The sequence below is a fragment of the Nyctereutes procyonoides genome, unplaced genomic scaffold, assembly GCF_905146905.1.
Source record: "Nyctereutes procyonoides isolate TBG_1078 unplaced genomic scaffold, NYPRO_anot_genome, whole genome shotgun sequence".
Taxonomy (NCBI): Eukaryota; Metazoa; Chordata; class Mammalia; order Carnivora; family Canidae; genus Nyctereutes; species Nyctereutes procyonoides.
The window spans coordinates 28,831,295-28,843,904 of NW_026575133.1; the positions used below are offsets into that span (position 1 = coordinate 28,831,295).

Consider the following 12,610-nt stretch of genomic DNA (forward strand, 5'->3'; position numbering starts at 1 on the left):
CCCCCTGTGGCAGGGGATCATCGGACATCTCCAGGGATCCAGGGACGGCAACTCTTAACTGAAATCAGGCTCCAAAGGCTTTAGGTAGCCAACTCTCTGATGATGATCTCTTACCAGTTTACGTACTATTGATGCTCAATCATAAAATGAAATATCCGCCATGCTGATTATTTACGCTTCCTGTGTTTAATTATAGTTTGAAAATGAGATCATCACCAAGCTGGATCACGAAGTGGAAGGAGGCAGAGGAGACGAACAGTACAAAGTGTTATTTGATAAAATGTAAGTGTTGATTAACAGTAGGATTTATGTCAGAATCAAGACAGAGAGACCGTAATTAGACTACAATGAACTTTGTAGCCCAGAAATAATTAAAATGTGTTAATAATGGAAAATATTTTAAATTGCACCTCAGTCAACTTTCTTTTTCTGAGCGTGATTAACAAGGTGTGCATAATTATTTTTCAGCCTCTTGGAGCACTGCAGGAAGCACAAATACCTCGCCAAGACAGGAGAAACTTTTGTAAAACTCGTCGTGCGCCTGATGGAAAGACTCCTGGATTATAGAACCATCATGCATGATGAGAACAAAGAAAATCGCATGAGCTGTACTGTCAACGTGCTGGTGAGTGAAATGCAAGTTAATTAAATTTCCAATCTTCACAGTGAGGCAGAAACTGTACCAGGAAGTTCAAAAGCCTTATGCCAGCTGGCCTCAGAGCTTTCCGAGGCAGAACGGAGCTTCCTCTGCTTGTTTCCTTGTCTGTTGTGGGGAAAGGAAAATGAAGAAGTGTTTTGCAGCTCCACTGTAAACAAGTCTATAAAATCATCTCCCCCCTGGGAGTTTCCAGGTTGTCCTTCCTGTGGCTGAGAATAGTGAGCAATTCTCTTTTGTCACCAGGGTGGCACCCTCGTTTATTCTAAGTCCCAATTATAAGGTTTCATCATTAGGAGATTGCAAGCATGTCCTGTAGTGGGTTGAAAGGTTGGCCCCAAAAAGATAGGTCTCACTCTCAATCCTCAGAACCTGTGAATGTGATTGTATTGGGACAGAAAGGCTCCTTGCAGATGTGATTTACTTAAGGGTCTTGAGATGAGATCATCCTGAATTACTATCCAAGTGGGCCCTAAATCCAATAACAAGTGTGAGAGACAGAAAGGGAGATGCACAGAAGACCAAGTGAAGATGCAGGTAGAGAACAAAGTGATGGACCACCAGTCAAGGGGCACTTAGAGCCACCAAAAGCGAGGAGAGGCAGGGTAGGATTCTCGCCTGGAACCTTTAGTGGGAGGGCAGCCCTGCTGACGCCTTGATTTCAGACTCTGGCCTCCAGAACTATGAGAGAATATATATCATTTTAAGCCACTAGATTTCCAGTGATTTGTTAGAGTATCCACGAGGAACTAGCTCATGGCCACATGGAGAGCAGATAGCTTGGGGAAACTTGGCTACTGCCATCCACAGGCCTCTTGCACACCTGCTGTCACTGTGACATGGCCAGGTCCTACGGACACCCGCTTCCTGTTAGAGTTGTGGTGTAATGATTTCAGGACACTGCGCTTTCAGGAAGCTTATGACAAGCTCAACCAAAGCGAGTGGTTGGCAAAGCTCATCATTGTGGGGAGCCACATGACGCCCACATCTAGCGTCAGAGCTCTCTGACTCTCTCTGCATCCTCCTCCTCTGCCACTCCCACAAGGAGCCAGAAAAGCAGACTCTTGGCCCTGAGAGGGCCTTCCTCAATTTTCCCTGCCTGTCCCAGGGCAGGAATGCAAGAAAACACTACTTCTGCTTTATGCTACTTACTTCACTTCTATAGACTTTGTGTATCACCATCTGGTCATTAGATGACACAGAGATGCTCTGTCTTTACTTCGAAACCCCTCATCGGAATGGACTTGTAAGCACCCTGAGCTCATGAAAATGGACCAAGGGGAATATGACCTGTCGTTCATTCTTTAGAAAACCACCAGAGATGCAGTGAGTTTAAATGCAAAAGGGGCTACTTTCATCTTCCATCCAGTTTAGTGTCAATACTGCCTTTATGCTTGACATGAGGACCTGACAGCTGAAAGCTCATGAGCCATCTAAGCCCCTGCCTTCTGTGGAGAGGCGACTGTTTTGATGAATGATAAACACCATCTATAGCAAGTTTGTTTTTTTTTTTTTTTTTCCTTAAAATGGGGGACTTCTGGTATCTTGTGTAAAAGGACTTTGGATTCTTCTCTGTAAGAAAAAACCTGGAAAACCAAAAACCAACAACTTTTCTTAGATCCATCTTCTCAGATCTACTGGGAAAACCGCTGCACCCCAAATCGGGGAGACAAGAGGATACAGTGGTTCACAACTTACTGGAGCAGAAGTCCAAGAGCAAAAAACCACCACTGGAGCTAGAATTAGATTAGTTTGCTCTTACCCAGTGTATCATGCCCACTGTCAGCATAAAATTACAAGGCATACTGAAAGCAAAAGACACAGTTTGAAGATTTAGAGCAAGCATCGGAGCCAGCATCGGAGCCAGCTCCGGCTCAGATGTCACAGAAGTTCTGGAATTTTCAGAGTGAGAATTTAAAATAACTGTGATTAATATGTTAGGAGCTCTAATGGAAAAAGTAGATGTATGCAAACACGGATGAGTACTATAAGCAAAAAGAAGTGCTAGAAATCCAAAACACTGTAACAGAATAAAGAGTGTCTTTGGTCTCATTAATAGACTGGACAGAGCCAATGAAAGAATCTGTGAGCTTGAAAGATCTAAATATGTCCGCATGTGTGCCATAAGGGTCGTGGGCAACTGTAAGTAGTATTGGCTTCTGGCTTCTGTCCATGAGCTCTGCCCTGGGTGAGGGTGAGGGCCCCAATCTTTTGCCCAGGAATGCCCTAGCCCTTGCTGCATTGTCTTCCTGCATTCTTGCCTCTGTTCAGAGGAATTTACTAATATGATGCTAATATGGTTAACATGAAATGGAAATCAATATTTTTTTCTGTGGGAGAGAAATGGAAACCTTTTAAAAATCATTTCCTTCTATGGACACACTTTTTTAGTGCTCTCTCTGACTTTTAAGGGGATCTATGAAGCTGATTTGTGTCCAGAGGGGAGAATTATTATTACGTTTATTCGCTTTCCAACTTTGATGATTGAGAATACTATTTCTTTTTATTTTAAGTAAGATCTCTCACGTTCACCAGGGCATGCAACCTAGTGGAGATGTGTTCTGAATGTGGCCTTTTATCATAAGAACCCAGGGTCAGAAAATCAGCTCCTGAAATGCCACCTGCAGTCATAGTTTCTGATGTTAACCTGTGTTCCTCTGTCATAGGGAGCCTCACTGAGTACCTACCTGTTGTTACTGCTCTCAGCAGGAGCCAGGCTTTAACCAAGAAATACTCCCAGGATTCCTGAGATTATCTGACTTCATTAACCTCTTTGAACTTGGAACATCCTGCGTCATTCCATAAAGAGTCAGATGTTCCATTCTTAACCATTTCCTGGGGATCAGAAGATGGATCCCAAACCATCACAAATCTTTCATTTAAAAAGTAAAATAGATCTGCGATTAAAGAGGAATAAGAAAAGTGGGGTTCTTTTACAGACAGATGTTCTGCGTCTTAATATTCACTACCCAGTTCACATACCATCACATAAATAAAAACATAAATGTGTTTTTAATCCCCTAGCCCATTTTCACCTTTTCTCCTGGTACTTTCTTATGAAACAAACAGAGTTTCATAGAGATGAATATGTATATCCATCTCTCAATGAATATAGACATATAAGCATACTTTAGTGATATATAAAATGCACTCAGTTTATCACTAACCTTGAAATCCTAAAGTTAACAAATAGAATAAAGAACATAGGATTTATTGACGCCCTTTACGTCCATTGCCAAATTTCCTTTAGAACCAGTGCTATTATTGTTGTTGTTGTTTTAATGGAATTAGTGGAACATTCCAAATTGTGTGGATTTATTAATGTGTTACTGTTCCTTACATTCTATACAAAAAATAAGAAATGAACAGTCACTCTCTCTACCGACCTAAGTCCCCTACACGTACCAACCCCTGAAGCACATCTGCATTACGTTGGATCCTGGTTGCCACTGGACCAGAATCCACATTTGTGATTACATAGAATTTCATAATCGTGCAGTCTTTCATGACTGGTTGGTAATTTTGTTGTGTTTCACCACATTTGTCTACACAGTCTTCCAGATAGCCCTCTCTCAGACCAATAGACTCATTGCTGTTTTATAGACTTGAGTCACTTTTTTCATGGCCCCTTTATAAGACTAATTAAGGTGGTTCTCAGAAGAATTCTATAAATCTCAGTATTTGCTATCATCATGAAGGAATACAGAACTGGAATCTAATGCAAATGTATAAGTTTTGGAAGATTGGCATGCAGTGGTGCATTAGCGCTGGGGGGTCTAGTTCCGAAAGTGTTGCAGAGATCCACAGAGATCCGCAGAGATCCGTAGAGCTTGAGCCTGGTACAGGCGGCAGCACTGGGTACAGAAGAGACGTGAGAAAGGAGATGCGGGGGAGGGGGAGGCGGCGCTGCCTGCAGAGCCCAGAAGTGGAGCGCCAGAACAACATGAACTTTTACGTAAGAAACCCACAGTTTTATATAGAAACTGGGGTTTGAGATGAGCGTCCTTCAGTTCTAGAGAGGTTTTGAAGTCCTAGGAAGGGAACAGAGCTAAGCTCAGGCAGGGAATAGAAGACATTTCCATATCCATAAGAGAGGAATAAAGGTCGCAGGATATCCCTATTGTGAAATTGTAAAGGAAAATGATCAGAAGCTTGGAGAAGGATTAAAAATACGAGTGCAAAATAGGATGGTATGAAAATTGTAGCTTGTAAATACTGGTGAGTTAGAGCTGGAAGTGAAGGGCTCATCCTCTACCTTTGATGCGGATTCTCTTTGTTAAGTCCCCCTGAGTTGTCAGCTGAAAATATCCTCATTACTGAGCCATAGCATATGAACCAGAGGACATTAAAACCTCAGATGCAGCAAAATATGAAAATCCTGGAGCATTTTCTAAAGGTGCCCCCCTCTTACTTTCTGTATTTATTTATCACTTCCTTTCAGAGAGATCAATTTTAGAAACTGTCTTTTTTTTTTTTCCTAATGAAACGAAACAACTTATTCCTTCTGTGGGATAATTGGAGTCCTTGATAGTGGTGGTATTCCTATTATCTCAGGCCCTAATCCCAGAGTCCTCACGTGGTACTCAGGTGCTAAATTTCACAGTGAAAGTGGCTACGGTGAGGCCTGCCGTTCTTTTGACCTGGTGAGGTGATTGTTCTGCACCTTTTTGGAGCCCCGTGTCTGATAAAGATTTTAAAGTGTTCATAGAGATGTTGACATTTAAGAAATACCATTTTGATAGAAATGTTCATGCTCAGCCAGGAGATATTTTACAATATGTAGAAATAGCCCATTGCTTCTAGCCTGCTAATTAATCTCTCTTCATCAGTGCTGGTACAGAAAATGCTTTCAAGTGGCAGCCGGTTTCTTTAGTGTCATTTATAAAGTCTTTCTATCTGGAACAGCATCGTCCAATAGAAACCTCTGTGATGCTAGAAACGTTCTATATCTACATGGTTCAGTACAGTAACACTAGCCCCACGTGGCTACTGAGCACTCAGAGTCCAGCCAGCATAGCAGAGAGAGCCTGGAAACACAGGAAAATGGAAACACAACAGTCCAGAGCCTTTGGGCTGCAGCAAAGGCCGTCCTAAAAGGGAAGTATCTAGCAGTACAGGCCTTTCTCAAGAAGCAAGAAAAGGCTCAAATACACAACTTAACCTTACACCTGAAGAAGCTGGAAAAAGAACAGCAAATAAAGCCTAAATCCACCAGGAGAAGGAAAATATTAAAGATAAGAGCGGAAATCAATGCTATAGAAATTGAAAAAAAAAAAAACAAGAGCAGTAGGACAGAGCAATGAAACTAGGGAGCTGGTTCTTTGAAGGAATTAACAAGATTGATAAACCTTTCACCAGACTTATCAAAAGAAAAAGAGAAAGGACCCAAATAAAGTCATGAATGAAAGAGGAACAATCTCTACCAACACTGCAGGAATACAAACAATTATAAGGGAATACTATGAGCAATTGTATGCCAACAAATTAGGCAATCTGAAAAAAAGGTGGATAAATTCCTGGAAGCATATAAACTACCAAAACTGAAGCAGGAAGAAACAGAAAATCTGAACAGACCTGTAACCAGCAAAGAAATTGAATCAGTCATCAAAAATCTCCCAAGAAACAAGAGTCCAATGTAGGATGGCTTTCCAGGGGAAGTGAATGTTTAAGTTTATTTAATATTTTTGAAGATTAATTTATTTTATTTGAGAGAGAGAGAGAGAGAACCAGAGAATCTCAAGCAGATTCCCTGCAGAGCTGGGACCCTGAGATCATGACCCAAGCCAAAATCACGAGTTGGATATTTAACCGACTGAGCCACCCAGGCAGCCCTAACTTTATTTAATTTTAATGAAACTTAATTTACATTTGCACACACGTGGCTGGTGGCTACTGTATTTGCCACCTCAGGTCTAGAATGCCACACTGCCTTCTTGTGCCCCTAGCCAAGGCTGGGCCCAGCATGTTTCAATTCATGTCAATGACTCTTATTCCCAAATTTGCTATCTTTCATGTTTTTTCATCTTCTAATGACTTTACATTGATAAGAATGGCTAAGGTGTCGTGTCTTTGGAGTAATGCTTTTATTTAGCTAAAGATTGCTGACTTTCAAGTGACAAAAGTAGGTTTTAGTCCTCACAGTGTAGGAAATGGAATCATTAGAATCACCCCCCAAAAAAGGTGAAGACCAGTGTAAGGCTTTGTGCTTTATGTGAATTTATGGTTCTAGACCAAGGAGCTGGATCCGGATCCCTTTGGGTGTTTGACACAAATGGAAGAACCATGAGTGTTTAGTGCTCACAAGATCCCTTTTGTAGAACAGGTTTCTTAAAACAGTGTTGTGATTTGATTTTTCAGAATTTCTACAAAGAAATTGAAAGAGAAGAAATGTACATAAGGTATGTAGGCATCCTGCTTGTCCGTACCCTCTGCATGTTTATTATAATTGCTATTTGTCATGTCTATGCTAACAAATGTTTTGTGGCCACAGGGGTTTATCTTGCAAGAACAGTGAATCCTAGAGGTTTTATATATTCTGATTCCTTGGGCAAATGCCAATGCAGACATTTTGAGGGTCATATTTAGCCCAACTAGAGCAAAGCCATAAATAATTATTTTTTTAATAAATTAATTTTTATTGGTGTTCAATTTACCAACATACAGAATAACACCCAGTGCTCATCCCGTCAAGTGTCCCCATCAGTGCCCGTCACCCATTCACCCCCACCCCCTGCCCTCCTCCCCTTCCACCACCCCTAGTTCATTTCCCAGAGTTAGGAGTCTTTATGTTCTGTCTCCCTTTCTGATATTTCCCACACATTTCTTCTCCCTTCCCTTATATTCCCTTTCACTCATAAATAATTATTTCACAGGGTTTTTGTACCTCGATGGACTCATGTGGCCCTTCCATAAAAGAGACAACAGCACAATTTTCATGTTTTACATTAATCCATATGATCAAATGAGAAATCAGTTTTAATTTTATCAGAAATAAACAATAGTATAATTTTTCAGCCTATTCCTTTAACTGGCATTATATTATGATATTTTATATTGTCTGCTGGATTTTTCTCCTTCACTTGCCTTTTCCTCTAGAGGTGGGCTGTGATTGATGCCCTCTCTCTCGGCCACTTCCAGAGGCCAGTGTGAACATTTAGCAAGATTATAACATAGCAGAATAGAATAAGGATATGTCCACATGGGTTGGTGTTTAATGATGTGTTTATTACATCAAGCTTGATATTCTAACTTGATTTCCAAGAATTTTTTTACTTTCTCCTTTATAAAAATATATCATATAAATTTAATAAACTTTTGGGAAAGCAACCAGATTCCTTTAGCCAAAATGTAGTTTGCTTTATATTAAAAAGCAATCTTTATATCTCTATGACAGAGAAATTCTTTTGATCACATTCACTATGGTCATTGGACCTCTTTATTTTTATGGATTTGTGGGAGGTGTGCATTTGGATTCAATAGAAATGTAAGAAATCACAACCCAACCTCGTGATCTCATTTCAAATGTAAGAAGAAAACTCTGGAAAGGGGTAAAGGAATGAGAGACCCTTGAAGTACAATTCTACCTTCTTGGACCATCTTTGTTTTCATCCTGAAAAGGGGAAGACTTTATTTTACAAAATATTGTTGTATATTATTCTTGTTGGTTTTCCTTAGTGCTTTCTGCACCAAACATATATGAGGCATTGGGAATTGTGAACATTGTGAAGAGATTGTGTAGATAGGATTTACTGTTGAAGGTAGATATTAGCTCTTGCAATCCTTAACACAAATGATTTGTGGATGTCTTAAGAGCCTCACTGTGTTTTGTCACCTCAGGTACCTATACAAGCTGTGTGACCTCCACAGAGAGTGTGACAACTACACAGAGGCGGCCTACACCTTGCTTCTCCATGCAAAGCTTCTGAAGGTAATAGAAATTACTACACACTTTTATGATTCCATTGTTACAAAGTCTAAGATGATCTAAATTTTATTTTTCCATGATAAATTTTTGTAAACCTATAATTTAAGATCTTATGGATTTTGAGTAAATGGAATGACCTAAACAAAGATATATAGAAGGTACTTTGATGACAGACTTGGCCCTACTGAATGCAGATTTAACAAAATGTCCTAGCAAATTATCACTGAGCATCACCAACACCCATCATTGGGCTGTAGGCTAGCAAAGACTTAAGAGGTTCTACAGGTCCTTATTCATGCCAGAAGAACTCAGTAGTAGAGGATAATATCATCAGTAAGAGGGATTTCTGTGGTACACAGCTAAGGGATAGGATGAGATGTATCCCTAATTATCTTAGCCAAGAGTTCACACTGAGATCTTCTGTTAGTCCATCAGTTCATGTGAGACCTTGCATTTGGTTCTCCTGGAGCGTTGCCCCTGAACACAGGTCTGGCATGACAACTTTCAGCTCCAGTGATTGTTTTGTTGTGCACATATCTTTTGACATTGGCTTGTTTGTTTGTTTGCAGTAATAGACTCATACTCTTCCCTCCTATCCATTCTAGCCCAGTTAATCCTACAGAGTAAGCCCTCAGTATATACTTGTGTGGATGGATGGTTGGATGGATGGATGGATGGATGGTTGAATGGATGGTTGGTTGGATGGATCAAAGAATGGAAGTGTGCATGTGTGAGTGGGTGGATATATGGATGATGAATGGATAGATGGAAGTGTAGGTGGCTAGATGGATAGATGTGGGTAGATGGATGGAAGGATGGAAGTTTAGGTGGGTAGATGGATAGACAGGCGGATGGATGGATGGATAAGTGGATGGGTAAATAGATGTATCCAAATGTGTAGATGGCTGGGTAGGTGAGCAGATGGATGAAGGAGTGGATGGATGAAGAAGCTGCTATACAACCTCTAGTTGTACGTTTTAAAACTTTAGCTAATCATTAGATCATCTTTCCCATTGTATCCTTATAAAAAATTGAAAAGTTATAAACTAGAGAAACAAGAACAGTTAGGAGAATTAGAATTTAGTTGAGTGACCCAGCATAAAGACCACTCATTCAAGGAATCCTGTTTTCAAAATCAAGCCAGCCCCTTGAGCACCAAAAACTGAATGAAAGAAAACCAGTAAAGACTACATTAAAATGAGCATTAAGCAATGTCTGTGGGTGATGAGAAGCATTAAGGAGAACACTGTGTTAGGAGTAAAACTCCAGCAAGATTCTTCCAGCCTTTGGCCCAACTCCAAAATCTCCAGTATCTCTTAATGCTACCAATGTACCCAAGCTGCTATAGAGACATTGAGTATGGATATTTACCTTTGTGTGAAAACAGAAGGGTCCATTATGGAAAAAACAGGAAGAGGCTCAAACTGGGGCCTCATCAGTAGACCCTCTTTGGCTTCACACCACAGAAAGCTCTCCCAAGGAATGTGATTTATGACAGAGATTTCCTTTGGCACACCTGACACAAGCCATACTGCTAGGAACTCTAATGGCGTTCATTTGTTAGAAACCCAAATTTCGGTAATAAGGCATTTTTGCAAATATGGAGGTATTTATTGTCACCGGGGAAATTAAAATGGGGTTGACAAAGTGCTTACTCACCCTCACTCTCTCATAGTACATACACGTTTAATTGAGCACAGATGGGGCGTGTTTCATATCCCAAGTCGGTAGGCCCAAATGCATTATCTTTTCCACTGGGAAAAGATAAAGTTTAACTGAATTTTCCAGTTAAATGGCGAATGCTCCATAATTTCTCTCCGTGTCTTTTACACCATGACGTTTCACAATTTTTCCTAAATACGTTTTGATATTGCATTCACCGTGAACTCATGCTGGTTAATCAACTTACGAAAGGATTATTTGTATTGTTATGAAAATTGTTCTTCAACATGACAAATATATTCTTGTTCATTAAAAATTCTCAAATATAGTCGTTTTTAGTTATTTTGTCAAAAACAAGAATGATGAAAACGTTAGCCTTGAGCCCTTGTAATCAAGTAAAATCATTTGAGTGTTTAAGTGGAAGGTGTGGAGGGATTTTTACCTCCCTAGTCAATATTTTTTAAGTGATTTTAAACTCCAAGGACGTTATTTGAGATCTGAACTTTCTTATTTATTTGATTTTTAGTTACAGGCCAGAATCACCTAAAATTTTTACATTTATCCTCCATGAAGGTAGAAATCTAGCTATACCATGAGAACTCCATAATTAATCATTTTGTAACAACTGGTTGTAGTCAGGATCACAAGTCTAAGAGGAACCTGCAAGGCGTGACTGGTATGTGAGATCTGTGTATCTTCTTTGCTGTTGAATAAAATGTTGAGCACCCCAAAACAGTAGCCAGCACCCCAGGATGCCTCACTTGAGAAAGCTCCAATCGCCTGGCTCATAATTTACCTTAGGAATTATAAGACATTATCAGCAAGCTGACAGTTCTCTGCTTTCCAGAACCTGCTGGGTTTCTCTTCTGTATGAATGTAGGCCCAGCTTTGCCTCCCTCTTGTCTTTCCTTCCTCGTGGGGCTTCTGCACAGAGGTTCCACCCTCATTTCCATACCCCAACAGCCTGTTGACAGCAGCCCTGTTTGTCCCCCAAACCATGGCCTGCATCCATGTAGGACACACAGGGCTCACTGCGGTGTATTCTGACCAAGGGTGGGCAAGTGGTACCACTGGATGCACCATCACCTGACATTTCTCATGCTTTGCTTTGGTCTCAGTGGTCAGAGGATGTGTGCGCGGCCCACCTCACCCAGCGGGACGGGTACCAGGCAACAACGCAGGGACAGCTGAAGGAACAGCTCTACCAGGAAATCATCCACTACTTCGACAAAGGCAAGGTAAAAAAAAATGGGGGGGGGGGGCGTGTTTTTTGTTGTGTTTCCCTCTTTATGTGTGCCTCCCCACAGTGCACATTTTATAACACGTGATGTATGTGGAACCAGAAAGTGGTTACAAATTGTAGATTGGAAGGACTTCTGCGTGGTGGTCCACCAGTTGGCACTTCTAGGTAGAAATCCTACCCCAGAACCCTGCAGTCTTCCCTTTATATACATGCTCTGGAGGGAAGAACCTAAAAGCACAAGGATGTTACCAGTCCTTGCCTCAGGGAACCGTGTCCGGGACCCTGATTTGGAAGGAGCTTCTGAGCACCGAGAAGGAGTGGATTCATTCCTTTGAGAGTTTTCCATTTTTCTACTACCACTGAGAACGGAATCCTGTGGTTAGACAAGGATTGCTCCATTTTGGCGGATTCTAGATTAATTGGCTTCCACAACATTATTTATTCCATTGACTTCTATGGAAAGGAAACCTGCCATCATTTTAATCAGCCAGTAATAGATCTCATCAGTAGTTTGTGTGACTCACATAAGCTGTAACTATTCAGGGGGGGTAGGGGGGAAAGCAAAGGAAAGGAGCTCCTTGAGCTTTGGAATGTTTGAAAATCTGCCACCAGAGTGACTTGGGAGCTCTTTCTGCTGCTTCGTCAGGACTCATAACTCATCTTGGTTACCTGTTCCTTTCTTCACTCTGAGCGAAGTGGCCAGAGAACCCCTGGAGGCGCGGTGTGAGCCCTCTAGGGCTGCTGTAATAAAGCACTGCCAATTGAGTGGCTTTAAATGACAGAAATGGATTCTCTCCCTGTTCTGGAGGCTGTAAGACTGACACCAATGTGTTGGCAGGACCGTGCTTGCTCTGTGAGAATGACAAAAGGGAGAATCTGTTCCATTCCGTCCCCCTTACCCCCTGGGGTTGCCGGCAGTCCTCTGAGAGCCCTGGCTCCACCTCCACTGAAGCACGTGGCATCCGCCCTGTGTATGTCTCCATGTCCAGATTTCTCTGTCCCAAGCCCACTGGTCACTGGATTTACCCAGTCTCCCATGACCTCATCTTTACTCATCATATCCAAAGACCATGTTTCCAAGTAAGGTCATATTCAGAGAAACCAGGATTAGGACTTCAACATACAT

General features: G+C 41.3%; 1 protein-coding gene across 1 annotated transcript in view; it reads left to right on the forward strand.

Annotated features, from left to right (window-relative positions):
• Nucleotides 1–12,610, forward strand: part of DOCK1 (dedicator of cytokinesis 1) — a 498,451-nt gene that overhangs the window by 432,898 nt on the left and 52,943 nt on the right. Inside the window, 5 exon segments of the mRNA XM_055346339.1 lie at nt 197–282; nt 469–625; nt 7,013–7,053; nt 8,492–8,582; nt 11,360–11,479. Coding sequence (XP_055202314.1) covers nt 197–282; nt 469–625; nt 7,013–7,053; nt 8,492–8,582; nt 11,360–11,479 — 495 coding nt within the window.